Genomic DNA, 26,803 nt, shown 5'->3' with positions numbered 1-26,803 from the left:
GTGTAGTAGCTGTGTGGCGGTATAAATGGACAATAAAATAAAAAAAAGACACTAAATAAACGTATGTAAATTAAAAGACTTCAATCTGCATGGTAAAGAACAATAGTTAAACATTAAATTTTTTGTTATTTAATTTTTCTAAGACAGTCCTTTTTAGTAGTTTTCATGTGATAAAATAATTTGATAATCTATGTTATTTTGTCATATATTGTACTAGCGGCTACGCCCCTAGATGCCCTCTTTGCACATACATTATACAATAAACAAATGCATATTTACAGATATTTTGAATTTTTGTGAAAATGTGTACTATGATAGAACTAACAGTTCAAAAGATAGAAGAGGTATTTTTAATAACTATATAAATAAATATCTAATAACTTTGTTTGAAAATGCCAAGGCATTTTCCCTTCTCTTTTTAAAATTAATTCAAGCCAAATAAGAATTCATAATAAAAAAATGATAAAAAGTTAATGAAACGATTGTTTTTTGAAATAGATTTTAAAAAATTCATCTTTTAAAAAAAACTATGTTTCTAGACTGAAGCATATAAGAAGTTTATGGACCATTGTCCTTTGTTTCCTGATAAATTTGTTAAACTAATGCCAGGTATAGAAAAGTTCAGCTAAATATTTACATAATAATTCACATTAAACACATGAAAGTGTAGGAATAGTTATTTCTTTCATCGTATTATAAACGGCTTTCCGCGGATATAGAATATTCGTAGAAACCGTTTATAATACGATGCTAACATAGTTTTTTCGTATTGATGAGAACCGGTTCCTATCCACCGGATTCGAATGAATACGAGAAAGACAAATCATTCTAACCCTCACTATTGGCCATTTAAAGTATTTCTAGCACCAAAAGTGATGGTTTGCATCTTATTTAACTATAGCATGCTACTGTTATATTACAATGAACAAAAATAGTTATAACTAACCCTTAAAGAGCCCATCAACACTAGAACACCCACTCCCCAAATTTTTAAAACAATTTGACATTCATAAGGAAGGGGGGTTGGGGGAATGTATCATTTTTTTGTCCTTTATGACTAACCCCATTATGACCTAAACTAGACTCTAAAAAAAAACACGTAAAATTATCCCCCCCCCCCCCCACTCTCTTAATTAATTTTTTCCATTTTAGGATGGGGTTTTCTGCGCTCAACTAGGCACTTTCAGGAAAACAGTCATCGTTTAAGTATTTATATAAAATACTATAGTGAAGAATCAAAACAATTTTGTTTGTAGGTGAGACAGTGATGCCAGAATTCTACCTGGATTTTCACAAAAGGATGAAAGGGTTTCAACTGAGGCAAGGATTTTTACAAGAAGATATATTAAAGTTCGTTTCAATGAAAAATTTACATTTATCTCAGTTAAAAATTCCCGTCTCATTATACTTTTTTTCGCAAGATAAATCCTTGCTTAAATTTCCTTGCTTCGCCCGTAGAAATGGGGGTAGAGCAATATTTACTACTTATCCATATCCCTCATTTTCTTGTCTTGGGGGAAGGGAAGATTTTCTCAGTAAAACCACCACAAAACCAATAACCATCATCAATACTTTTGTAGCTTAGTATTAAAATCTTTAAAAATATTTAGAATAGATGACGTCTGGGTGGCCTCGTTTCCTAAATCTGGAACTACATGGACACAGGTATCACCTTACTATGTGGTTTCCATCAAAGCGCGTAGTCGAGCCCATAAACCCAACCACTTATTTTAAAAAATATCAAAAGGGATAGAGAGTAGTTTTTAGGAATTCTATTTACTCCTGTTTTGTGTTTTATATTTTTTGAAAAACATTAAAAGGCACATTGAAAAAAAACTTTTAACTGAAAAGATTAAGAAAAAAAATCCTCCAATGAAATCATCCTATAATGCTTTTATGTTTAGGAAATGGTTTGGAATATCATGAACAATGTTGACCTCGACACAGCTAAATCTGTCAAATTAGATAAAAGAGTTCCTTTTCTGGAGATAAGCGGAATTAAAAAGGTAGTTTCAATTATAACATTGCTTGAATAAAGTATGGAGAAAATATCAAGATGTTTGTTATTCTGTACTATATCCCCAAAGGTATATATATATAAAGATAGGACAAGAAATTCCGTCAATCTTCTTATGTGTGAAATTCTTCTTTTTGTTGCTTGAAATATTTAGGATGAAAAGCATATGTAGATTACTCAAGCGTTATTACCTGCTCTTAACTATCAATATATAATACAGTGTGTTTTTTTTTATGAGAACTTCTTTGAAAGCAATTTTACCCTCCTTATAGTTATCAGAATTTAATGATTAATGGCTTATTTTCTTCGTTTTTTAATGCAATTAATAGAACACCAAAAAAATATTTCAGTTTTTATTTAAAAAGTACAATAAAATCTAAAATTCAAAACTTCGAAAAATGGTTTTAGCGTATTTTTCTAATGCTTAAATATTCAACCTTTTGCAAGAATGGCTGCTAAACACTACAAAGTTGAGATATAGACTCATAGAGCTAAAAATGTATACAGATACTATTAGAGACATGTATTAGAACATATCAAAGTTTGAAGGTTATATCTCAACCAGGGAGGGAGTACTGGGCCCCTAAAGTCGACTACAGAAAATCCAATTTTTTTCTTGCAAAGGGTAGAAGATTTATGCATAATGTATAATATAAATATATATATAAGTGTTTCACAAATGCTTTGCTTAGTTCAAAGTGCTCATAGAAAAATATGTTAATAAAGTTTTGACTTCCTACGACAACAGATATAGAAATAGACTTATAAGGTAAGAAAATTGAAATTTGATAAAAGTAATTTTTTGTTAAGGATATCTATAAGAACATGAAGGCTGCTTTAGAAATTCAAGAAAAGTCGCATGAAGGAGGTAAAATGATATATAATGTTTTTTTTTAATAAATAAACATCAATCCACATTTTTTAAATCCAATACTTTTCTCAAATATAACTTTACTTTAATTTTCCCATGGCGCTTTTAATTCGGACTTAAATTAGGTGAAAACAGAAAAGATCAGGATCCAGGACCAGAGGGTATGTTGAAAGATTCCTTGGATACTGTAGCTGATATGCCTACAGATAAACCCAGGTAAAGAGGTCAGGAAGGGGTAAATGGAAGTCTATGGAGGTATATTGATTTATTGAACACTGTAGCTGATATGACCTTTGCCTATAGTATAGACAAATCATATCACAATTTTGACTTTTTCTTGTTTTCTATGTTTTAGCTGGTAGAAAATCACATATACAACACGCGAATTGATTAAGTAATACTAGTGACTATTTTAGGATAATAAAGACTCATTTGCCAGTGCAGTTGCTTCCAAGAGAGGTAAAATAAAATTTAATATGTTAGATTTAAATGGATAGCCATTTTTTTTAAAATCAACCTCATATCAAAAAAAACTTTTTTAAACAGTAGACTGATTTAAGTAGGAGTATATAATATATACTATATATATCAAAATCCTATAATATAACGTAGTAAGCTTTTTTTGTCTGTAATGAAAGATCTCACTAATCGCTGAACCGATATGGATTCTTTTAATGTGAAGCTTCTTATATGCTCAAGGAGGGCTTATATCTATTTTGGGGAGGGTATAGACCGTCCCATGAAAAATGACCCAACACCAATTTCCTCAAGTGTCCCTAGAGGCCAATAGGGGCGAAGCCTTTAATAACTAATAAAGTTTTACTTGTTTGCTTCATTATATAATACTAATAAAGTACATTTAGGTTTTAGAGAAGGGGAAGATAATTTATGTTTCCCGAAATCCCAGAGATGTCGTCTTGTCATGGTACAACCATTGGAAAATTCTTGAAGGATTCACAGTAAGTCATTTTGCTTTTTTCCTTTTTCAGGAATGGGACAATGATCTTCATACTAAGTCTCATGGGTCAAATTTTTGCCATATCATGAAAATCTTTGAGGAAAAAGGGTTGAATAATATACTACATTGTACCCTTCCTACTTGTGTAATATACTTTCAAACTTTACCCCTAACCTCAAGAGTCTGTGCCCTTGAAAGACTAACCCGAATTAAAGATATTTCTTTTTTGGGACAATTTTTAGAATTTAATCATATATTTGATTTTGATAGGGCCACTTTGCTATGTTTTTAATTTGCTTTTTTTGAGAATTTAGGTGCATAAATTCACGTTTCTTTAATCTTATTCATATAAAGATTTACTGATATTTGCAAATACATAAGACCAATAGGTTTCCTAGACCACAATGAAAAAAAATACAGCAAAATACCAAATTATTTTTGTACAAATATTGCTATTTTTGCTAGGGTGACTTTGACACAATGTTTGATGCATATCTGGAGGATGTTGGTGGATATTTTTCACCTTTCTTTAACCATAATATTAACTGGTGGAATATTAGGTAGGTCTGATAATCTTTCAATGGAATCATCTAGATTCAAATTTATTTTTGCAACACACATTTTAAAGTTTGGACAAAAATGTTTCTAAGAATTTTGTTAGAAATAAATGATTAGTCTTATTTAAAACTTGTTTATTACCATTTGCTAGAAGCAAAAGCCGAACAAGTCTATCTTTATACTTTCTGAACCTAACCTAAATTAAGCAGGAAAGTTTGTGTCACTTTCAGTGAAAGGGAAATAGATGCCATAAAATTATATCTTGTTTTAGACACCAAGAAAATATTCTGTTTATATTCTACGAAGATATGAAAAAAGATTTAAAGTCTGTAATTGAAAAAGTGAGCAATTTCCTTGGGAAGGAACTATCTCCAGAGCAGGTAAAGTTCATATACAATAATGATGTCCTTATCAGATAGGGAGGTGACATTGGGCTGTTTTATACACTAGTCATCAAAGTTTTATATTAACGTTTCTTATTCGATGGCCTGGCAACTTTTTACTTTGATCAAATTTAGATTGGTTGGTTTATTAAGTTGAATTATAATTATAATCTACAGAATGGGTAATTTTGAGTATAATCATGTTGGATATATATCTAATTGTCGGCTATTTTCTAATCCCATTAGATCCCTGTGAACTTAAACAGTCTATTACTAATCTAGGTTCCATGAGGTTCCAAATTAGCAAAGATTTCATAGAAATTTGTATATAAGCTATATCTTTCATCAAGTAAATTAAATGCATTGCTTCAAATTTAAGTAGGCTATGCTAATTCCTATTCTTAACCATATATTTCTAGTATATTTTAGTTCAAGTAGTTGCCTTTCTTTGTATGTATTTTATTTTTCTACTTGCTAAGTATGTACATTTGAGAACCTAGTGTGTCTGAATATTGTGTGTTCAAAGTTCCGTTACTACATCAGCCGATAGGATAGCACTTAGAATGTATGCCTTCAAAATAGACATACCTATTTTCAAAATGCTAAAACCCAACCCAAAAACCCAAATATTTTAGTGGGGGTAACACGCCTAAAACAATCAGAGGTGAATTCTTAAAAAACTTTTTGGGCTCACTGCCTCAATAAAATAGTGAGGCAAAATTATCCCCTCTAAATTTTTAGCGGGCCTAACTGATTTTAGTAAAGCAAAAGTTTTTAAAGAATCCACCTCAGTTTTAATCATTATTTAGTTTATTTTAAAGCCTTTCTGACTAACCCATACCCATTGTTCTTGATTTTAAAAACCCGGTTTTTTAAGAACCTAAATCTCATATTTACCCCCAATAATGTTTTAGATAACAGCATTAGAAGAGCATCTACAGTTTGATAACATGAAGAACAATGATGCTGTAAATAAGGTAAACAAGCTTGGGCGTCCTGGATAGGGGTGCCAACACCCTCCTTACAATTAAAGTTAGGGAGGCATATGTGGCTCTAGTTATGTTGCAGCTTTAGATTACTAAAACGAAAACAAATGTAATTTTTATTAATCCTTTATAAAGTAAAATAATGTCTGTATGTGTGTGTGTCTGTCTTTAACGCTAGACCGATTAGTTCTCCTTTACAATGTAGTTTCTGGTGGGTTTAGGGGGAGGTAACTCAAACCCTTATAGAAATCGCCCCTGGAAAAAATAGAGGGCTCAACGGCTTAACCGCTAGTAGAAAAAAGATAAAAGTTTCGCCTCAAAGATTTATTGAAGTTTAAAGAATTTAATTTTTCTTTGTGTATCCATGGACAACCGTAAGAATCCAAATCTATTCTGTAACTGATTAAAAGAGCATTATATGTTAGTATTTTATGTTAGTATTAAAGACATTTTTGTTTAGAAAGACATAATTGATATCCGCAAGAAGCTACCAGACTACAGCGGCGGGAATAGAAAATTTATGAACAAAGGTAAAATATTTGTTAATTTCAGGGAGGGAGCGGATTCATTGGAATGTAAAGTAAGCGGTCGGCAGATGTTTGTTTACCATAATTAGGGTTGGAAATCCAAGTTATAGGAATAAGGAATATTTCTTGGAATAGATGCAATTCAACGTTTACCAATTATTTTTTATTTACATAATTGTTGTTTTCTTTCAAGAATTTTGCTTTTTGCTGCGCTTCATATCAGGATTAAGGTATAACAACAAGCGAAATAAATCTAAAATAATATTTGGGGGGCAGATGGAGAGGTCGTCAATTCTACAAAGTTTTAGCCCCCCCCCCCCCCCAAAAAAAAAAACAGCTGAAATTACGTATAGGTTTCGTGATTTTTCCCCCCGAATAACTTTGTTGTTGGTATAAGCTGGCTTCTAATAAAAATGTCGTAGGCGTATCAGGAGGATGGAGAAATAAATTAACAGAAGAACAGAAACAAAGAATAGAAGCATGGGAGAACAAACATCTTCAAGACACAGATCTCAAGTTTAAATATGAGTAGTACAGTTCAATTTACAGAAATTATTTTTCTATAGATTAAAAAGCAGGGTTAAAGCACCTTAATAAGACTGGATTAGTTTAGATTTTTTCGTTATCATTTTTTTGCTTTAACTGTCTATAAAGAAAAGAGAATAATTCATTTGACTGGCGAAAAAGTGTGGGCAAAATAGTAACCCTATACATATTCACGGTTGGACCCTCAGATGTCAAAACTTTATTTTAGTGTTTGGCCAAAATGACTTTGCAATTGTATCTATAAGTACGTCTAATAACACCCTTTGCTATTTTTAAAATCCTAGAAAAATTTTTTTGCAAGAAAATTGCATAAATTCGCAACCTTTTTTAGAACCACTACATAACTCGAGTTTTAAAACTTTTTATATAAAATCCTTTTTACAAAAAATATCAATAATTACTTAAAATTAAACCTGAAAGAAAAAAAATCTCATTACACGTGTTAATTTGCATGTTTTAGGTCTTTTTTTGAGGAAAGTATAACTTCCACATTTTTGACAATAATTATATTTTTTTAACATTTCAAAGTAAAATATAATAAAACTTAAACGATTTTTCTTGAATTATCAGTTGAAAATTTCATCAAACATGCAATTTAAGTGATGAAAATTTAATAAAATCATTTTTTGAATGTTTAGAATTACCAATTTTCTACATTTAAAACAAAATGTTAACAAAATTTAAAAACATTTTAACATATAACTTCAAAAATCAATAACATTTTATAAAAAGATGTTTCAAAAAATAAATCATTAAAAGGTATTAAAATGCATTTCAAATTACTTAAAATTAAAACGAGAACATCTTTTTACAATGTATTCTGTGTAATAGAGTTTAAATGACATGATTAGTAAATGAAATATTTCCTAATCTCATTAAGCCTTTTTGTGACTATATTAAAAATAATTTATTTTGTTTTATAGTGTTTTTTTATTCAAATATTTGACAAAATTTTCCCTACGTCAATAAAATAAAGTCAGTTTTTTACTGTTTCCAGGTTTTTCTTTATAATTATAACAATTAAATATAATATAAATCTTCATTATCTTTTATTTGAATTATCATACACATTAAAATGTAAAGTATAAGCTAGAATAGCACTTTTTTTAACGAATATTTTAATGACATTATATCAAAATAATTCCTCTTAAATATCACACAACATATGATTGGGAAGTATAGCCATTTCTTGGAGGTATAATATTTACAAAAATACCATTAATTCTGTTTTTATCAGAAGTTAAAAAAATTGAACAATTCTAAAACAATGGTTGGCTGTCTAGATATTGAGTACACTAAGACTACGGCTCTGTTCTATTGAAATAACGTTGCAAAAAGAGGGGTTCTGAAAGTAATCTACCTAATTATTTTTAAAGAACCAACAAGTACTGTCAGTATCTTTTTTCTTGTAATCTAGCAGACAATCAAATCATAACACAATTTTCATGATAAAATATTCAGGTTTCTACTTCACATTTTAAAAAATATACTGATCAATAAAATGTTCAAAATTTTACTTTGTACTAATTGAAAAAATATGTTGTAATTCTTATTTTAAAGTTACATTTTTATCCCTGACAAAATCATAGACGACGTTTAAAGGCATCTTATCTAAACTTTTTGAAGAAAAACTTAAAAACGTTAATTAAGTATTAAAACTATTTTCTTCGATTTTTCTGAAGTTATTATCGCATTCTATGGGTTTTTTATTATCATTTACTTATATCGAAAGTGCCAAACATTGTACCCTAACTTATTCATTTAATAAAAAACCAAGCGTGTATTATCTAATAGTTCAAATCTCTTATAATTACGACAAATGAAAAAAAATTATCTCTGCTTTAAAATACTCTTTTGTGAAAAAAATAATACTTTATTCTAAAATATAAGTTTACATAATGTTATGATAATATATAAATCTATCAACAACTATTAAAAAATATCACTATCTAGTTTTAAAATTGTCATAATGTATAAATTTAAAATTATTAATAAAATATTTTTTTAATCTGTTTTTTTTTATAAGAAATTTAAAGTAATGCCATAATTCAGCATGGAATATGAGTAGATAACTGTAAACTAAAGACTATTCAATCTCATTCAATAATAGTTTGATTAAATTATAATAAGAACTGATATTCTATTTACATTTGGTTGGATATTTTTAAAATTAAGGAAAAGATTGGTACCAAAATTTTTGTCTGTCTGTATGTCGGTCTGTACCGAAGGATATTGCCAACATAATAATTCACTGGACCGATATGGTTCTCCTTTACAATGAAGCTTCTCATGAGTCGAGGAAGGTTTATAACTGTTTTGGGGAAGAATATCTCCTTCAATCCTTAAGTGCCCCTAGAAACCTATAAAAAAAAATTATAAACTAAGTTTATTATAAGGATAAATATGAACAGTTAAATAACCTTCTTAGTACACAGTAATCAACTCTTAAGCCACACTAATAAATTCAGAAATTTGTACCAAAAATAGAAACTTTAAAAAATAAAACAAATATATATATAAAATACAGGACGGATTAAGTTTATGATTATGATTACAGTAAAAATTATACATATTATAATATCACTTTTACAAGGGAATATCATAATAAGTAGCGCAGCAAATTAAAATCTATAGGTAAAGTCTGGAAATAGATCCACTGGATTATAACGTTCTCAGCCATACTTAAAAAATCATGTATACTGTATAGCAGACAATTTTATGCGAATAATAAAATAAAAAATCATAAAATTGATGCCAGTTTTGTTAACTCTGGCCTTCGGCCTCTCGGGGCAAACAAAACTGGTTCAAATCTTATAATTTTCATTTTATAATCCGCGAAAATCTATCTATAATACGATGGAAAGAAAACGAAGCTGCAGGTTTCGTCGTATTTCCTAACCTAAAATAACCTATTAAAAGCTAATGTGAAAATACGACGAAACCCGCTAATTCGTTTTAACTCCATGATCCAAAAAAATAATAAATTTGCTTTGCTATAACTTACTACAAAAAGGTTAAATATGATTATGTGTGCATGACTAATACTAAACTTGGCTAAAAAGACTTTTTGATAACAAAACTATCACAGTTTGAAATTAGGAAACAGCTTTGTGCATCTCGAAAGGAAACTATCAGTATCCATGAATGAGATGTTAAGAGTTTGGCAACTTAAATCAATCAATTTTAACTTTGTTTTCATTTAGTGTTTGCAACTATTAAAACTACATTTACAAATACATTATTATTCCATGTGATGTATATTGTATATGGAAAATTTTTCACTTGAATTTACTTTAATTCTTTAAATATCGATGATTTTGTTTAAAATTTTGTGGTTAAAGAATGAATCATTTAAAGATTAAGTCGTTAATACAACAATTCACTTCTCATTCATGAACTGAACAGTTTACTTTTGAAATCTAAATGATTTTTTTTTTAAATCGGAAGACTAGCAAAAATTTTATTTGATATTAATTTGCATATAAAACTTAATTTCATTAATGTTTGGCGTCCTTCAAGTTCTCAATGGAGTCATTATATTCAATTGCATCAATACCAATCTCATTGTTTTCATTTCCATTGTCTGTTTGAGCATTCTCGTCTTCTGTTTCTTCATCCCCATCAGGTTGGTAACAAATTGTACCTTGAATACAAAATATTATCAATTCAGAATTAAATAGGTTCATGATATCTTTAAGGGTAGCAAAGCAATAAATGACATCTTTGATTCAAGTCAGGAATAAGGTATGACCAACAAGCAAAATAAATCTAAAATAATATTTGGGGGGCAAATGGAGAGGTCGTCAATTTTACGATGTGTTGCCCCCCAACGACAGCTGAAAAACACGTATAGGTTTCGTGATTTTCTTCCGAATTAATTTCGTTATTGGTATGAGCTGGATTCAAGTACTAAAACGATGATAAAAGAAAATATAATGGTCAAGGAGATAATCGTTACCAGGAACATTTTACTGTATTTATAAATCAGAAATCATGACAAATACAATCTTTTTTTATAATTTACTTGTCAGAGTAGGACGGACGGACATAACTACAAAAAAATTAAAAGATTGATGGTTGGAAGTCTTTATGAAATAAATGAATAAAACGCGTGAAAATATAACTTTAAAGTGAATTAATAATGAGTACCTAAGGCTTCTTCCAGCTGATCAGCAATTCCTCTGAGCTGCACAGCTCCTTCTTCGCCACCTAGAACACAAATTGTTCTTGTTTATTAAGATACTAAAGGATGCTAAGGGGCTAGAAAAACCGCTTAGAACCCCTCCAAGACTTAAATCTGAAAGTAAAATAGCCTAAAAACAATCACAGGTCCTATGTGTGGCTTACCTAAAATAGAGAACTTAATCAGTTCAGTAGTTATTGAATTCTTAAGCTTGACGCAAAAAATCCTTACTATTTTATATTATGGGATATGGACATTGACATATCTGTGAATTACACATGAAGACATCTGCTAATATAGAATTTGGGTTCATATAAAAGAAAGGGGTGTATATTAAGATATATAAGTTTTCCAGAATTTTAAAGTTAGGGGGAGATATGAAATCTGCATCAAATTTTGAGGATTTTTTATAAAATTCGTTTTTTCTATAATTCTTTATCTAAAAGCGGAAATGCAATTAAGTTAATTAATTTTGGCATCTGTGATTGGTGGATTTAAAAAATCTGCGCTCTGATTGGATGGAGTACATCATTTAACCAATTAGAGCGCAGGTAGTTTAAAATCCACCTATCCTATTGGTCAAAATTAATTAACTTAAAATGCATTTCCGCTTTTAGATAAAGAATTATACAAAAAAACGAATTTTATAAAAAAAAATCCTTAAAATTTGATGCAGATTTCAAATCTCCCCCTAACATTAAAATTCCGAAAAACTTATATATCTTAGTGTATATACTGCATGGGATCTCCATATAAAGATATATATTGTGTAGTTGTGTAAACGTGAACAAAGTATTAAGCTAACCTGCTGCCAACTGTCTGACCCCATCCTTGAGTTGATAAACATCCCAGAGTAGAGTGACCCCACCAAAGACTGACGTCACAGCACCAGATATTACTCTGCTTCCGTTTTGCAACAGTATCTGCAAATTAAATGCAATCAAATTTGATTTTATGGACTTAACAATTTTCTTCCCCCTAAAAAAACGTCAAAAATAGCTTTTTTAACCCTCTATGCAATTTTACTGTCCAATTTATAAAAATCAAAATTACGAAACTAATTTTTATAGATAAAAGGAAATAGAAATTTTAATCTTTAAAATTTTTCTAACTACGTAATTAATCTGATTTATGTCAAGATAGATTATGTATTCTTATTAAATATATATTTTTAAGTTTAATCTCAATTTTCTATGTTTTAAATTACCTTAGTGATTTCTTTGTTGACATCTTCTCCAAATATTTGGCCAATAACCTCCAAGCCTAAATACAAAGATATCGATTTCATTTAAAAGAAAAAAAGATTGTAGAGTCGATAATATTTGAACTACAAAGATATCCTGTTTCTTTTATAAATGGAATATTTATCGCATCATAAAATAGACAGCTATCCGCGGATATTAAAAGGAAAAATTGTAAGACTTTAAGGGCCGGGCTAACAAAAATGGTATTAATCTCAGGATTTTCATTTTAATATTCGTGGAAAATTGTCTGTAATACGATGCTATAGATGATTTTCAGGTTGGCAGAGAACCAGTTCTAATTCAGCGGATACTAATGTTTATATTTCTTACTTGCAGTGACAGTAGACCCGGCGCTTGCTCCTCGCACTAAATCCATCAAACCTGAAAATATTATATAGGTAACAAGATTAGTTTATTTCAAAATATATGCCTTTTTAAAATTAACAAAATGTCCTTTCGTGTATGGACATAGAAACTCCTAATAACGTTTAGAAATAATTTATGTTGCTTATAGCCAAGAATATTTTAAATCCAATAAAACTTAGTCAAGTTACTTAGATTAAAAATAAATGGAGAAACCATTATTATTTAAAACGTGCAATGCAAATCATACAAAAATGACCAAAACTATCCAAATCAAAATTTGTAACAAACCTTTTGTGCTTGAGGCAAGGCCACCGACTGTTAATGCAACGTTTGATATTTTTTTCAGTCTGCTGTCCTCTTTTACTCGCTCAACCTATGAAGTAACAAAGATGATAACATCTATTAAAGAGAAGCTCTGAAATAGTATTACAAACGAACGTTGTAGAGTGTCAGAACTGAATAAGCAGAATATTAATGCATAAGTCTAAACAAAATTGTAATTAAATTTGTTGCAAAACATCTTAAATACAGGATACTGTTTAATACAATACTTTCATTTTTGGGACTTGATTATAGAAATGATTCGCTTATAACATTGTACCTTGTGGTCATAGGAATCAGTATTCAAAAAACAGAAAATAAAAAAAAATTGTTGTCAACTCAGCAAGTTTTAAATTGACAAAAGGACTTTCTGGTAAAGATTAAAGAGTTGCCACGCTTCCTAAATTGTACCTTATTGTTAAAGCATATAAAGATTCATTTGATAAAGGTGAAAATAAAAATGACCTCAACATTTAGTTCACAAGTAGCCGCAGCATCCACTTCTAGAGCCACATCAACCTCCTAAACATTTATAATTAGAGGTTAGAAAAGTAAAAGACGAATTGTTTTCATTTGTATTTAAAATACAGGGAAGGAAAAGACAAAGATAATTAAATTAATCTAAAACCCACTAATCTCCCCTAAAGTTAACAATTACCTACAAAACAATGTTGATAGCTATTTGAATGGCTCGGCAGCCGCGTGTCAGTCGCGACTAAGCCTCAAATTTAAACCCGTCTGGATGCTTAGGGGGCAGGTTTAGATTTCCAGCTGTTTTAAAAATTGTAAAAAGATTGATTTTCATGATGCTTACAGGCGGCTCCCAAGCCCTGGTTTTAAGTTTACCTTCATTTGTTTAGATGCAAGAATTTTCTTAGTAAGAGTTGCAGCACCACCTGTCAATCCTAAAATGATATCATTAATTGTTAAAAAAAAACTCGTATACCTACCTAACATTTAAATAATTTGTCAGAATTTTCCTTGAAAGGTATAAGTATTTCATCTTATTTGAATTTGGTTAACTTGTTGGAGCTACGTTACAACTTTAACCACCTGCTCCGATAAGAGACTTTAGTTTACCTGAAGCTAATCCTAATCCAGCCCCGGCCACTAGAACAGGAGCAGCCATGCCCGCGGTCATAACAGTCATTACTCCGCCAGCTATGGTCAACGTTCCTGCGATAATTCCTCCACTGCTTCCAACAACCTAAAGTGTTTCCTTCTTTAAGAACAATTCTCAAGCGAAGGTTTGAGTAATAGAATTTTAACAAACAGTCAATTGAGAAAACAAAACCCATTATCAAGGGAGTTGGTTACTGATGTGAAAATCTCATAACCAAAATATATAATATAATTAGAAACAAAATTTTTAGACATATCAAAAAATCTAAATTAATTTTTATACGAACATCAATTGAACTTTCAAATAACTTTCTAGAGGAAACTCGGTATAAATTTTTATCCCTCCGTCCGGAGTCTAGGATGTTTCTAAAAATTGGCTAGACACTTGGACTAAGAAATCTCTATATTTTAGGGTTGGCAATCCGAATCCGGGATCCGCCCAATTTTTGGTCAATTTTGGAATCCGAATCCGGAATCCGTTTTTTAATAGCGGATTCGGATTCTTAATTGGTAGGCTAAAGTTAGCGTCTTGAGTTTTTTCTTTCAACTCCCCCTTTTTGAAGGCAAAGACTATCATCATTATATATCAAATCTTTTAAAATCTGGTTCGATTTTCGGAAGTTAATTATAGAGAAAACCAAAAACATTAATTTTTAGGACATATGTAGCACTTAATTTTTTTAATTTAAAAAAAACCTTTTAAAATATTGCACAATCCGGAATCCAAATCCTGAATCCGCGGAAATCCGCCATTTTTTTTAACGGATTCTTGTAAGAATCCGAATCCGGTCCAAAAATTTGACGGATTGCCATCCCTACTATATTTATCCTGCTAAGCTTTAACTTACTGACATATTTGGTGTGATTAAATAGAACAATTTAGCTTACCCTAGCATATCCAGTTTTCTTGCCAATGCTGTCAATGTAATCTGCTATTTCTCTACATAAAATCCTTAGGTTAAATATTGCTCTATCGACGACAGAAATTTATCTCCAAATGGATAGTTGAGGAAAATTGGCAAAACTTAAAATAAATATACACTGATACAGTTAGGTATTATACGGCATATTTAGACAGTCACTGCACAACAAATCCGGTTATAAAGCAGTTTCTCATCTAAGATATTTTTAATCAAATGAAAAATTTTAAAAATTTCAATTACAGGTTACCTTAATCTTTCTATGGTTCTTTGTCTAACTTCTCTCCATAGATGTAGTTTCTCCTCTAAAAATGAAAAATAATAATAATTGTAACAGTTAATTTGTAAATTTTTATACAGCAAACTCGACTAACATTCAAATGTTAATTTCAAGGCAGCAACATACATGATTTGAACAAGTGAAAAGCATAGAACATAATGTGTCTTGGGTGTGTTAAGAAGGTTTTTCTTCTAAATATCTATAATATGAAGTGCATAAATAAAGTGTAAAGCTTACCCAAACGCCTGATCTCATTTGACAATTCAGTTAGGTCTAGTTCAGAGAACTCCTTCACATCTTTCAATTTTGATATGGCTTCTTCCAGGGCTCTGTATTGATAATTTTATATAATCAAATCATAAATAAATCATAAATAAACAATCAAAAAAAGTTTCTCAAAGAAGTAATTTAAGCAAGGGTGTGCAGGAGAGTGGCACATTAAGGGGGGGGGGGGGTTAATGCAACCATCTCGTAATCAGTGAGCAAATGACACTTAGAATTCGAATTTCGATCTGAACTTTTGCATGAGTAATCCTTGGTAGGTCTATTTTCCCTAAATCGAACAAAAAGTTGGAAAAGTAACGGCTAGCGGCTCAGCCGTTTTTAGCCTATTTTCAGGGTAACTCCATCATCAATTACGTAGGAATCAACTTTTTAAAACATATTATTGGTTTAATTCATGTTAAATGATAGCAATAACCATTTTTAAAACTTGTAGCACCAACAGCTACCGTGTAGAACCGTTTGATAGCGTTTTGGAGTAGAAAAGAGTATTATGTTGAGAGAGGTTTCGTGACTAATTTGCAATATAGATATCAAAATAAAAGGCAAAACAGCTGAGCCGCCAGCCGTTAGCCGTTACTTTTCCAACTTTTTGTTCGATTTAGGGAAAATAGACCTACCAAGGATTACTCATGCAAAATTTCAGATGGAAATTCGAATTCTAAGTGCCATTTGCTCACTGATTACGAGATGGTTGCATTAAACCCCCCCCCCCCTTATCTAAGGTAACTGAGGTCAGATTTTTTATTCTGGCGTAGTATAGTAGTTTGATTATTATAAAACTAGGAAATTGATTTGGAATACGTGGATAATGTGGTAGGGCAATTTTAGTCGTCAAATGGAGGTGGCTAATATGTGTTGATACGTTCCTCCATTGTCAGGGGAGGGAAAATGGGATAAAGTTATGAGAAGGGGTGGGGGTATCGTCAAATTAGCTAGATAGGAGCTAGAAACAATTTATCAGGATATGCGAGCATCTCTTAACAATATCCACGTATTCTATTTCTATTGGCAAGGGATAATTTATTATTCGACTTTAAAAATTTCCTATCATAATGTTGAATCTTGCGAGGCTTTACGCTGGCTACTTCCTCCTCCAGAATCACTTCAAATATTTCATCCTCTACACCCTTGTCACTCTTCAGGTCTCCTTCATTTTCATTCAAATCAAACTCACTTTTACAATCATTGGGCAGATTTTCGTTAACATCAATATCACATTTATCGTCATTATTAGCATTTAGTTCATTGTTTATGTCATCCTTTATTAAAGAGTTTTCAAAGTCATTTTTTGCAATTATGTTTGTCATTTTGTTCATACAGGAATGTATGATAATATTATATTAAAAAGTTTTTAATTAAAAAGGCAATTTTAAGCACTAATACATTATCATTGTAAATGTATCACAGTGTTTTTAAAAAATATATCACTAGAGGGTTCTTAATAATAATCTCAAAAGTAATAAACAAAAGAATCTGAAAACAAAACCTTTTTTAATAATTTTAATTCTGATAATTTATAAATAACATATTTTTTTATGTAATTATAAATTATGTATAATTAAAAGATCAATATAATATATAAAAAAAAACATAAAATTACATGCGTGTTTGAACCAATAAAAAAAATAACAGGAATAAAAATTAAGAATATTTTATGATTGAATTGAAATGTCCTTTTAGACGTAATTTATTTTGATCTAGTTAGAAGCAGACAGAAAATTCTTTGTGATTTGGAAACAAATAAACAAAAAACAGCTGATCGACCTTTCAAAAGTGCGCCTTTTTATTTTCAGGATTTTAATTTAATTTTATTTAGAGGATTTTTCCTTATCTTTAGAGGATTTTAAGTTTTCAGATTTTAGCATTATCCACTATTTAGATTTTAAAAGTCGAAACTACGTCTCTAATTCTGCGGGATTTTTCTCAAACAAAATAAGTTTTATATGGTCAATTTCTTGGTTTTCAAAATATTTCTTTTATTTTCCCTGAATATAAAGGTGTCAATTTAAGTTTTACATAAAAAGGAATGGGCAAAATAACCCCTTGCTATGTATAATTAGGGTACCCATGGAATAGATTTGGAAAACCCATCCTAATCTATAAATAATCAATTTTCAAATTAATTTAGGCAAATTTTGAGTCTAGGGGTTTGTTTTAACAGATGGCGGGGTGTGGGGTAATTTGTTATGAAGGTGGTCAATTTCACTCCTCAAGTTGCACCTATTAAAAATTAATTTATTTGAAAAATTTGAATTATTTTTTGTCTATGAAATATATGATGTCAAGGCCACCAATCTATATTTATTTGTCTATGGTTTTCTACCTGCCTTTCAAGTTTGCGCGCTTTAATTGACATGTTGACTGTTGTACTTAAATAGGGCCAAATTTGATAAACTTCTTTTTTTTGGTTGGTTTATTTCACTGCTAGACCAGATAAGTTCATAATATGTTTAAAATCTACAATTTTATTGTATTTTGAGATAAAGTTTTATGTTTTATATTTGTCTTTACTAAATAATTAAATAAGCCCATAATTATTTGTGTAGTGTGGCAACACTGATTTAAATACTCTCAAACGAAAAATCAAGTTGCCGAAACTGAACTAAAATCTAAATTTTTATAAATAATTTTACTTTTTATTTTAAAATTATTTTTTTCCATCTTCGTTACATCTCAAATTCGACAAGTTAAATATTTAATATAAAAACTTGTTCAATATAATACCGTTATTTCTTGGAGTTTGGCAACCCCGAGCATAAATTCGTTCGTTCGTCTAGAGTTCATTCAATTCAAGCAATTTCTTGAATCATTTATATGACTAAAAGTACGATTTTTACAGTTAATGGTTAAAATGATGTTAATTTTATGAATTGTTTATTAACACTTGTTAAAAAAGTTAAATTATAGTTCTATTTTGATAGTTTTATTACGTAATAATTGAAGGTTTAACATTTGAAAGTTTTTCTTGAAAAAACCGGGAGTGCCACTTTTTATGAATTCTTTGTGTTTTTATGGTAAGAAATGTTCACTTCAAAGGTCGATGGCATTAAAACCAATTATAATAGATCTTTTATTTACTTTTAAGTACTTGCGTAGTCATTTACATTGTATAAATAAATCTTTCATTGGCCGTTTTAAAAATAGTTTTACTGCTAGTTCCCAAATTTGAGCCGGTTTTAAAAAGTTTTCTTTATTATTACTTATTTAGAATATTATATTATCTAAATCATTAATTTTGCTTGAAGAAATATTTGATCGTGTGGTTGAATATATTTTGTGCTTTGTAAACGTTTTTGGTGTTAACTTTGTGATTTGATAGGTGGAAAAATTATATATCTTGACCAATAACATCGCTTTTCATTGCTGGTTTTAAAATTAGGGAATAAACTGCACTTTCAGAAGCATTTTAGATAAAAAAATTCGTGTCGAGCTTACTCCGGTCTTATATACTGATGAGCGTTCAATTCATAACTTGCTTGGTCTGTCATATGCAGACATGCTTCAAAAGACATTTTTCATTATTATGAAGGTTTCTTCATACATATTCAATTCTTTAATGATATATTCTTAAGTTTCCATTCTCATGTATATATGTTACTAATACCATTCTTGTTTTTGTATTATAAAATAATATTTTTGTTTTCAGATAATACTAGAAAGATAATGTAACGTACAAAGATACAATAAACTTATATCACCCACCTTCTATACCTCAACAAATTGACCAAGTGCCTCTGAATTATAAGCACGATATTAAAATATACCAATAGATTTTTAGCAAAATTGTTTACAGTTTGTTTGTGATATTTAATCTTTTCTCAAGATGCCTGGATCCATTTTAGGTAAGTTTTGGATTTGTGGTTTTCACTTTGGTATGTTAATGTGAACGTAATTATTATTAGAAGTTTAGTATCTACTGCAGTTAACAGTAAAATATTGCTGGTAACGAATATTGCTAAAAATCTATGGATCTAAAGGCGGCTAGCTGCGAAACGGCTGAACGTACAGATCATACCCGCACACTATTTTAAGCGATATAAGAAGGCCTACAAATAATCTGGAATAGCCAAGATCCAATAATGCACAGGGCAAGCTTCACTGAAGAAAAAAGGCGTAAAGTAGGCCTTTTTCGCGTATTTCTCTGCACTGCGAGATAATTATGCATTATTGATTTATGGCTATTCCAGATTAATTGTAGGCCTTCTTATGCCGTTTAAAACAGTGTACGGGCAAGATCTGTACGTTCAGCCGTTTCGCAGCTAGCAGTCTTTTAAATTAATAGATTTTTAGCAATATTCGTTACCAGCAATATTTTACCGTGAACTGCAGTAGATCCGAAGTTTAAAACGGTTGAATACTTATTATGTTTTTAAGATTATTTATTTCTTTTTACCTATTTGATTTTCAAGACTTGTGATCATTCAAATCTTACAATTCATTGGATACCTGATATGCTGAACCTTAACATATTTAAACGAATCCATTATTATTTCAGGATTAAATCTACGTGTGACTGGCCACTATAGCCAGGGCGGTAGGAAGTACATGGAAGATGTCTTCTCTGTGGCCTATCAACAGTCTGAGGATGGAGAGGATCTAGAATATGCTTTCATTGGAATATTTGACGGCCATGGTGGCAAAGAAGCCGCTCTTTTTGCCAAGGTAAAAGTTTAATCTACATTGTCCCTTCAATGCAAGGTACTAAAGACCGAACTTCTGAAGCTTAATTTATCGTTAAATGTGTTCCTAGGTATATAATTTATATGAAAAATCTTAATGCTACAAGAAGAAAGCAAAAAATCCATTAATATTAAAGCATAATTATTATTTTCAAAATTATGATCATGGGTAGGTATTTGGGGAAAAAAAATTAAAGGGGAAGTTTCACAAAATGCATTTAAACTTAATTTAGTGAACCGCATATTTTTTTTCTAGTTTATGGGTTAAACAACATTTATATAGCATATATTTGAAATAAATTCAATTTTCTACCACGTGTGACGTAGTTTTTAAAATATCAAGACTTTAAAATTATCTTTTTGTTATATATGCAATTTGAAAAGACGACTTTCAAGTCTTGATATTTTGACAACTACTTGGTGGAAAATTGAAGTTCTTTCAATTATATGCCATTTAAATGTAGTTTAACCATTTAACCAGGATAAAATATGCGGTTCACTAAATTAAGTTCAAATCCATCTCGTGAAACTACCCCTTTAATGAACTATACATTTTTTCCTGTTCAATGGTTTAAACTAAATCTATAGGGCATATATTTGTATGAATTTCAATATATTTTAGTTTTAGATTTTTACCTTTAGTTATATATCTGTAGTTTGTAATTAGAAAACATAATGTTTACCTATATATCTTTTGTTTTAGGAACATTTAATGGACAACATTTCTAAACAGCAAAACTTTTGGTCGGACAACGATGATCTCATTCTTAAAGCTATCAAAGAGGGATTCTTAAAAACACAACAAGACATGATGGCAGATTTGGAAAACTGGCCTAAAACCAGCTCCGGTATGCCAAGCACAGCGGGTACAACGGCCAGTGTTGCTTTTATCCGCCGCGGCAAATTATATGTAGGCCATGTTGGCGACAGCGGTATTATTCTTGGTGAACAATGTCCTGTAAATCCCAGCGACTGGCGGGCGAGTCGGCTGACACGTGATCACAAACCCGACTGTCACATTGAGCTGGCCAGAATAGAGAAGGCTGGCGGTAAGGTAGTTAACAAATCTGGCGTACCTCGTGTTGTATGGACACGGCCTCAAAAGGGTCATACTGGCCCAGTTAGACGAAGCACGCACATTGATGAGGTTCCGTTTTTGGCGGTGGCAAGAGCTTTGGGGGACCTGTGGTCTTATAATAGCAAGAATGATGAATTTGTTGTATCACCTGAACCAGACCTTCATGTTTATGAATTAGATATTACAAAACATAGGTAAGATTTTGAATTCAAGTATTTAGTTTTTTTTAAAGTTCCAACTTCCGGAACTACTGTTAAAACCAATGAAACCTTAGATGGTAAAGGATATGTTTTTATAGAGTAACTTATTTTCTTCTATTTTTATTATGAAGTTCAGAAATGCATAAAAAAATATTAAGATTTCCCTCAAGGAGAGATAAGCTTTTCACGTTTGAGAAGGATAAAGGGAAAAGTAGGTTGCGGGTAAAATCCGTAAAGGTTGTGTGTTTTAAGTTAAAAACAGTAGGTAGTAGAACGATATAAAATTATGTTAAATTTTTTTCTAAAAATTTTGTCTAGGTAGTTCTTTTTAATAAGAAATACACATATTTAGTGAATATTATCGTTCTACTGCTATTTTTAAGCCTTAAAACACTCACTTTAACGAATTTTACCCGCAACCTACTTTACTTTTTTTTGTGAAGTTGTAACTTGTAAGTAAAAAATATATGTGATTTTAAGTTTGTCGTATTACAATGACATGTAATTTTTATATTGTTTAGGTGTCTTATTTTTGGAACTGATGGAGCTTGGAATGTTTTAAGCCCTGAAGTGGCTGTTTCACATGTTAAGGTAGGTTACATATCTCCATTTAAAGAATAATCTAGAATAAACCACTGCAGTCCAGCTTTCTTTCTTTTTTGACAATTTAACCATCAAGATTGCATGAGGGAATTTTACTCATTTTTGTTGCACTTTTATGTATCATAGTTATTTCGGAATATTGATTATGCTTCTAAGTTCCATCAATGTTTGATCAAATGGCAAAATTTAAATTTATCTCTTTCTGTTTGCCTTTGGGTACGAATAAGGATGAAATTATAATATTTTTATGATCATTATATTGGCAGAATAATTTATGATAAATTACTATCGACTTACTGACTTTAAAACTTTGCTTTTTCTGTAAATGATAGTCCGTTTAAAGTTGTTAATTATTTTTTTTAGAATATTGAGAAGAATAATGAAAAGTACATGTTAGACCCTGAAGCCGGCCATACTTGGAAAAATCCAGCTAAACAATTAGTAGAATCTGCTTTGGACAGGTAAATTAAACATCTCTGTTGCAAACGTCTGTGTTCTTTTGAGAGTTTTTGTTTATTTTTGCTATAAGTATTAAGCTATATTTTTGACAAGGTTTTTTTTTGGAGGAGGGATCTGTTAAGTCTATGTCATATTTTTAATCATTTCTAACTTCAAATTATTGGTCACAATAGGATAACAATCAAATATAATTTTAGTGGGACCCTTTTTTTAGACTTACTAGGTAATCAGTTAGTTTTTGATAAACTCTTTTGTGTCCTTAGTGTTAAAATAAGTATAGGCAATAGGAATTTTGCTAACACTTATTTTTTAATCAAAAGAATGAGTTTAACGTTTTTTAAAGGTGGAGAACTTATGAGCTACGAGCAGATAACACAACAACAGTTGTCGTCCTGTTGGACCCTCCCGGACCTCCAAGAGCCCAGGTCCTAAAGCGCCAGAGACAGTTAGCCCAGGGTATAATTCCCAAGAAGCCTTGTAATAATAGCAACGCCCCTCCTCTACCTCCGAAGCCTGCCGCCAAAACTAAAGGAATCTCTGTTATTTCAAGGTAAGAATTTGAGACTATAGAGAAGTCCTTTTTTTAAGCTTTGTTTGTGGTAATGAAGGTTATTTTTTTTTCTCGCAAAAGCAGGGTTTCGGATCCGGATCCGGATCCGCAAGGATCCGCATATTTTGAGTCCAAGGATCCGGATCCGGATCCGCAAAAAAAATGCGGATCCGGATCCGGATCCTTAGACTCCAAAAAATGCGGAAAAAATGGAAAAATCTACCTAAATTTATATAAAATCTCAGACATTCTCTTGATGAGAGCCAATCTTTAAGGTTTAGGTTCAGACTTGAAAATTAAAAGTATTTTTGACTTCGAATTGAAGAATAAATTTTTTTGAAAAATTTGGTGATTTTATTTTTATTGTCAAAGATCCGGATCCGCATAAAATCAATGCGGATCCGAAACCCTGCGCGGCAAAAGTAGATATTGAAGGAGTTAAGGATATTAGCAAATTTCTAATTTAAGTATTGAGGACATTTCCCTAGAAGAAACACTTATTAGTAAAGCGTAATAAACAGCGTGTCGGAGCCGTTTAATTTTGATGCGGCTCCGGCGCCTACCTTAAAATTAATTTATCAATTTTTGTTCATTATTGAATTTGATAAAATAAAATAAATAATATAAAATATTTTGCTTTTATTTGATTAACGCTTTATAAAAGTAGAAGGATGTGTGTATTTGTTAAGTAACAATAGTTTTTCAGTTTATTATATGGAAATAGACCGTTGCCAAATTATAATATTACTTTAAAAAATCATTTTAGCTAATCTGGAGCCGGAGCCGATTTAACAAAAAAATACGGCTCCTACTCCACCAAAATGTTGCTGCTCCCGGCTCCGGCTCCGAAACGCTGGTAATAAAAGATGATATCAATAACCTTTAGGACAAAAATTGATTATTTGACTTGCTTTACTTAATGAATGGATTATTTGAATTAAAACAAACGTCATACATCAGAGCCGAAAAAATGTACTAGATACTTTATATACCTATTATACTTTATGTTCTCACTTTAATTTTTTTTATAATTTATCAAAATTTATTGCTCTTTTAGATTCCCTAATTCAACGGACAAAACTGCCATTTTGGGGCGTAACTTGATGAGTAAGAAGGTGGAACCTACTGAAACTAGCAGCAGTGGAAGTGCAGAAGGCAAAAATGTAACCAGAATTATTCATGACAGTATTAATAATGAACCCAAGAAGGTGGTAGTGAGTGATCCTAGCAGTGGAAATCAACATAAAAATAAATCTAATAATGTACAAGTAAGATTTTTTTAATTGTCAAAAATATGGCGTAGCGAATTCAACAAAAACAAAAAATGGTCTCTTAGCAAATAATTTTTCTGTTTTTGATGGCTACACTATCAAAATTTACACAATATTAGCAACTTTTATAATATGTTTAATCCCAGTGCTGTAGCTCTTATTCTATAAGGCTCCTTTTTTGGTCTGGTTACAAAAAGTATTTGAAATTTTTTTGGCAATTATACTCAAACGCTTTATTTCTGTTCAGATAAATGAAGTGTCAAGCTCTGACACTGAGACTGATAAAACTCCTTCTGAGAAAGTGCGGCCACAGGGTTCGCCAAAGCTTCAAGCCGGCCGCAAATCCTTGAGCCGTGAACTAGCCAACCTTAATCTAGAATCTCCTCTGGCATCAACCACCACAAATTCCCGCCAATCACGCCGTTCAACAAATTTAGCTGCGTCAACAACCGTTAAAACAGCCGAAAAAGAAAAGCTGCAACGCAAGGGGCGTAGATCAATTGAGGGTCTTGGACACGAAGATTCGGATACTGAAAACGATGACAAAATCGGCGGTAACGGCGGCAGACATGTAGCTACCGGTTCTTTAGACGAAAAGATGGTACCCGCCTCGAGGTTGGCGGAGGTTGAGAAAAAGTGTGAAGCTTTGACACAAAAGTTAAAGGTAAGATTTATGTATTACAAACATTTAAAAATAGTATTGTTAAACAGACATTTTTGTACACTTTGACTTTGCTTTTCATTTTAAAACAGATTATTCAAAGTTACGGGAGGCAATCTGTTGAAATAAAACTACACCCCTTCTATCGCCCGACCTTTTTATTAAAAAGCAACATATGCCATAATTATCCACTTCGTTTGTTTTTTCCTATCTGATATTTCTTAAAGATCTATTTATTAAAATGTTTTTCCTTCTTCTAGGAGATCGAGGCTAAGGTGAGCCAAGAAGCTGTTAAAACCAGTATGAAGATTAAAACAGAGTCCCAACCACTAACCCCATACCGTGTGCTTCGCTCAAAGAACGCCAACTCTCCCAGCACACCTTCATCCGCCGTTAAGCGCAAGCATTCCGCCGTCGGCGAGAAGGAAAAGCCAACGGCAGGATCGGCGGTTAAACGCGAACGCAAGAATGCACCGGCAGTGGAAATTAAAACTTCACCGGCAACAAGATCTGCGACTAGCAACAGCAAGAGTGCGGAGAAAGCGAAGACAAGCGTGAGCAAAGTAGCGCGGCTGCCAAGAAGATCTGTCGGCGGAACAACAAAACCTTTCTTTAGCACAAAGCTTAGACGAAGAATTTAAGATAATTGTTAGTTTTGTATATTTTTAAAAATTCATAAGCAAAAGCTTACCGTGAATTGAGTTATTTGGCATCTAAAAATATAATTGTTACGTCTCTAAATGTAATGCATGAAGATTCTAAATAATTTAATTTTCTCGGAAAATATGTTAGCATTTATTTTTTTTGGAAAATCTTGTCAATGAATGTTTTGTACCTGTTTTTAAGCGAAACTCAAAGCTTAAATAGTTTTATTACACATAAGAGATTATTAAAGTTAATATCACGGACTATACGGGCTTTTTAAAAAACCTGTTGACTGGGCGTGAGATAATGTATAAACAATATTAACAACATCTCTACCTGATATAAAAAATCTGACTTGAATTGGCAACCAATCTAGTACACTCAACATATTTATTAGTGTAATGTTTATAAAATGCGGTAAATCAAATTTGAAAATCCGCTGTTTATTTTATTGTAATTATTCATTAATTTGTGCCTTTCACTTTAAAAGCCAAAGGAATATCCTTATTTTCAGCTGCATTTAGTAAAGTTTGGACTACTTTTTACAAAATTTTCAACTATATACTAAGGAAAATATACACCCCTTGGGTAAAGTTCGTATTTTTTAAGGGTTTTTATTTTACTTTTCTATCTCTTTAAACTAATCTTAAAGTTTTTACAAAAATATCTGTTTTTAATAAGGATATTCGGAGTTTTAGGCATTAAAATGTATAAAAATGCATAACTTTATTAAATAACACATGATACCTGAACATAAAAGAAAGTTAACATGACCTATGAATTATTATTTTATACCATATATTATTTCAAAACGTGTAGAACTATATTGACACTGTAATATTATAATTCATACTGAATCTAATATTTAGTTTTTATAGCTATTAATATTTTAGCAATCATGTATACCATTTTGTTTAGAATTTATACTATCATTTGTTTTGTATATATTGTTGAAAAAATATATCATTAATGTAAACTTTGTCTTAATTTAATTTCGTCATTTTTATTTACAATTCCAAATGTACTCGAAGAATATTATTTTTATTTTGTATCTTATCATATACAATTGTTATTTTCTGGTCAATTTTTT

The 26,803-nt window shown here is 30.9% G+C and overlaps 3 protein-coding genes and 1 long non-coding RNA gene across 9 annotated transcripts in view; 3 read left to right on the top strand and 1 right to left on the bottom strand.

The window, feature by feature from the left end:
• Positions 1-7,021, top strand: part of LOC145314481 (luciferin sulfotransferase-like) — a 301,018-nt gene extending 293,997 nt beyond the window's left edge. Inside the window, exons 2-12 of the mRNA XM_080154398.1 lie at positions 1,615-1,665; positions 1,905-2,006; positions 2,828-2,885; positions 3,014-3,104; positions 3,305-3,347; positions 3,752-3,847; positions 4,312-4,406; positions 4,676-4,784; positions 5,702-5,764; positions 6,234-6,303; positions 6,723-7,021. Coding sequence (XP_080010524.1) covers positions 1,908-2,006; positions 2,828-2,885; positions 3,014-3,104; positions 3,305-3,347; positions 3,752-3,847; positions 4,312-4,406; positions 4,676-4,784; positions 5,702-5,764; positions 6,234-6,303; positions 6,723-6,832 — 834 coding nt within the window. The 5' untranslated portion in view covers positions 1,615-1,665; positions 1,905-1,907 and the 3' untranslated portion in view covers positions 6,833-7,021. The remainder of the gene's footprint in view (positions 1-1,614; positions 1,666-1,904; positions 2,007-2,827; positions 2,886-3,013; positions 3,105-3,304; positions 3,348-3,751; positions 3,848-4,311; positions 4,407-4,675; positions 4,785-5,701; positions 5,765-6,233; positions 6,304-6,722) is intronic.
• LOC145316725 (uncharacterized) lies at positions 206-1,425 on the top strand. The gene is made up of 4 exons (XR_013878669.1): positions 206-344; positions 540-609; positions 1,257-1,320; positions 1,422-1,425. It is a non-coding gene; the product is annotated as an uncharacterized LOC145316725 (long non-coding RNA).
• Positions 7,022-8,698: 1,677 nt separating the features above from the next.
• On the bottom strand, positions 8,699-17,036 carry LOC145314440 (apolipoprotein L3-like). 6 transcript variants are annotated; one of them, XM_080154377.1, is made up of 15 exons: positions 16,616-17,036; positions 15,520-15,615; positions 15,253-15,307; positions 14,971-15,022; positions 14,041-14,167; positions 13,807-13,865; positions 13,426-13,482; positions 12,928-13,012; positions 12,604-12,654; positions 12,237-12,292; positions 11,835-11,952; positions 10,996-11,055; positions 10,230-10,489; positions 9,267-9,974; positions 8,699-8,925 (listed from the first exon to the last, which is right to left on the bottom strand). In XM_080154377.1, exons 1-13 carry the CDS (start codon positions 16,881-16,883, stop codon positions 10,344-10,346), a joined length of 1,230 nt encoding a protein of 409 aa, XP_080010503.1. In that variant the 5' UTR covers positions 16,884-17,036; the 3' UTR covers positions 8,699-8,925; positions 9,267-9,974; positions 10,230-10,343. The 6 variants fall into 6 exon arrangements, with proteins under 6 accessions (XP_080010503.1, XP_080010463.1, XP_080010487.1 ...); XM_080154337.1 differs by having other exon boundaries at positions 8,699-9,974; XM_080154361.1 differs by having other exon boundaries at positions 8,699-9,974; positions 10,245-10,489.
• A 2,175-nt stretch (positions 17,037-19,211) lies between these two features.
• On the top strand, positions 19,212-26,689 carry LOC145314186 (uncharacterized). The gene is made up of 9 exons (XM_080154004.1): positions 19,212-19,409; positions 20,063-20,229; positions 20,950-21,518; positions 22,046-22,115; positions 22,491-22,588; positions 22,930-23,136; positions 24,194-24,404; positions 24,655-25,071; positions 25,329-26,689. The coding sequence occupies exons 1-9, from the start codon at positions 19,391-19,393 to the stop codon at positions 25,707-25,709; spliced, it is 2,139 nt and encodes a 712-aa protein (XP_080010130.1). The 5' UTR covers positions 19,212-19,390; the 3' UTR covers positions 25,710-26,689.
• Positions 26,690-26,803: the final 114 nt, after the last annotated feature.

Source organism: Acartia tonsa, chromosome 1, assembly GCF_053477335.1.
Source record: "Acartia tonsa isolate MP-2025a chromosome 1, ASM5347733v1, whole genome shotgun sequence".
Taxonomy (NCBI): domain Eukaryota; kingdom Metazoa; phylum Arthropoda; class Copepoda; order Calanoida; family Acartiidae; genus Acartia; species Acartia tonsa.
The sequence above is the reverse complement of the archived record's forward strand: the minus strand, read 5'-3'. Positions and strand labels throughout refer to the sequence as shown.

Coding starts and splice junctions, on each gene's coding strand:
- LOC145314440 (XM_080154337.1), bottom strand. CDS start 16,883: ATGAACAAAATGACAAACATAATTGCAAAAAATGACTTTGAAAACTCT. Junction 13,866..14,040: donor TGGATTAGGATTAGCTTCAG/GTAAACTAAAGT, acceptor ATATCATTTTAG/GATTGACAGGTGGTGCTGCA. Junction 11,953..12,236: donor TCAACAAAGAAATCACTAAG/GTAATTTAAAAC, acceptor TTTAATTTGCAG/ATACTGTTGCAAAACGGAAG.
- LOC145314186 (XM_080154004.1), top strand. Junction 20,230..20,949: donor AAGCCGCTCTTTTTGCCAAG/GTAAAAGTTTAA, acceptor CTTTTGTTTTAG/GAACATTTAATGGACAACAT. Junction 24,405..24,654: donor ATAAATCTAATAATGTACAA/GTAAGATTTTTT, acceptor ATTTCTGTTCAG/ATAAATGAAGTGTCAAGCTC.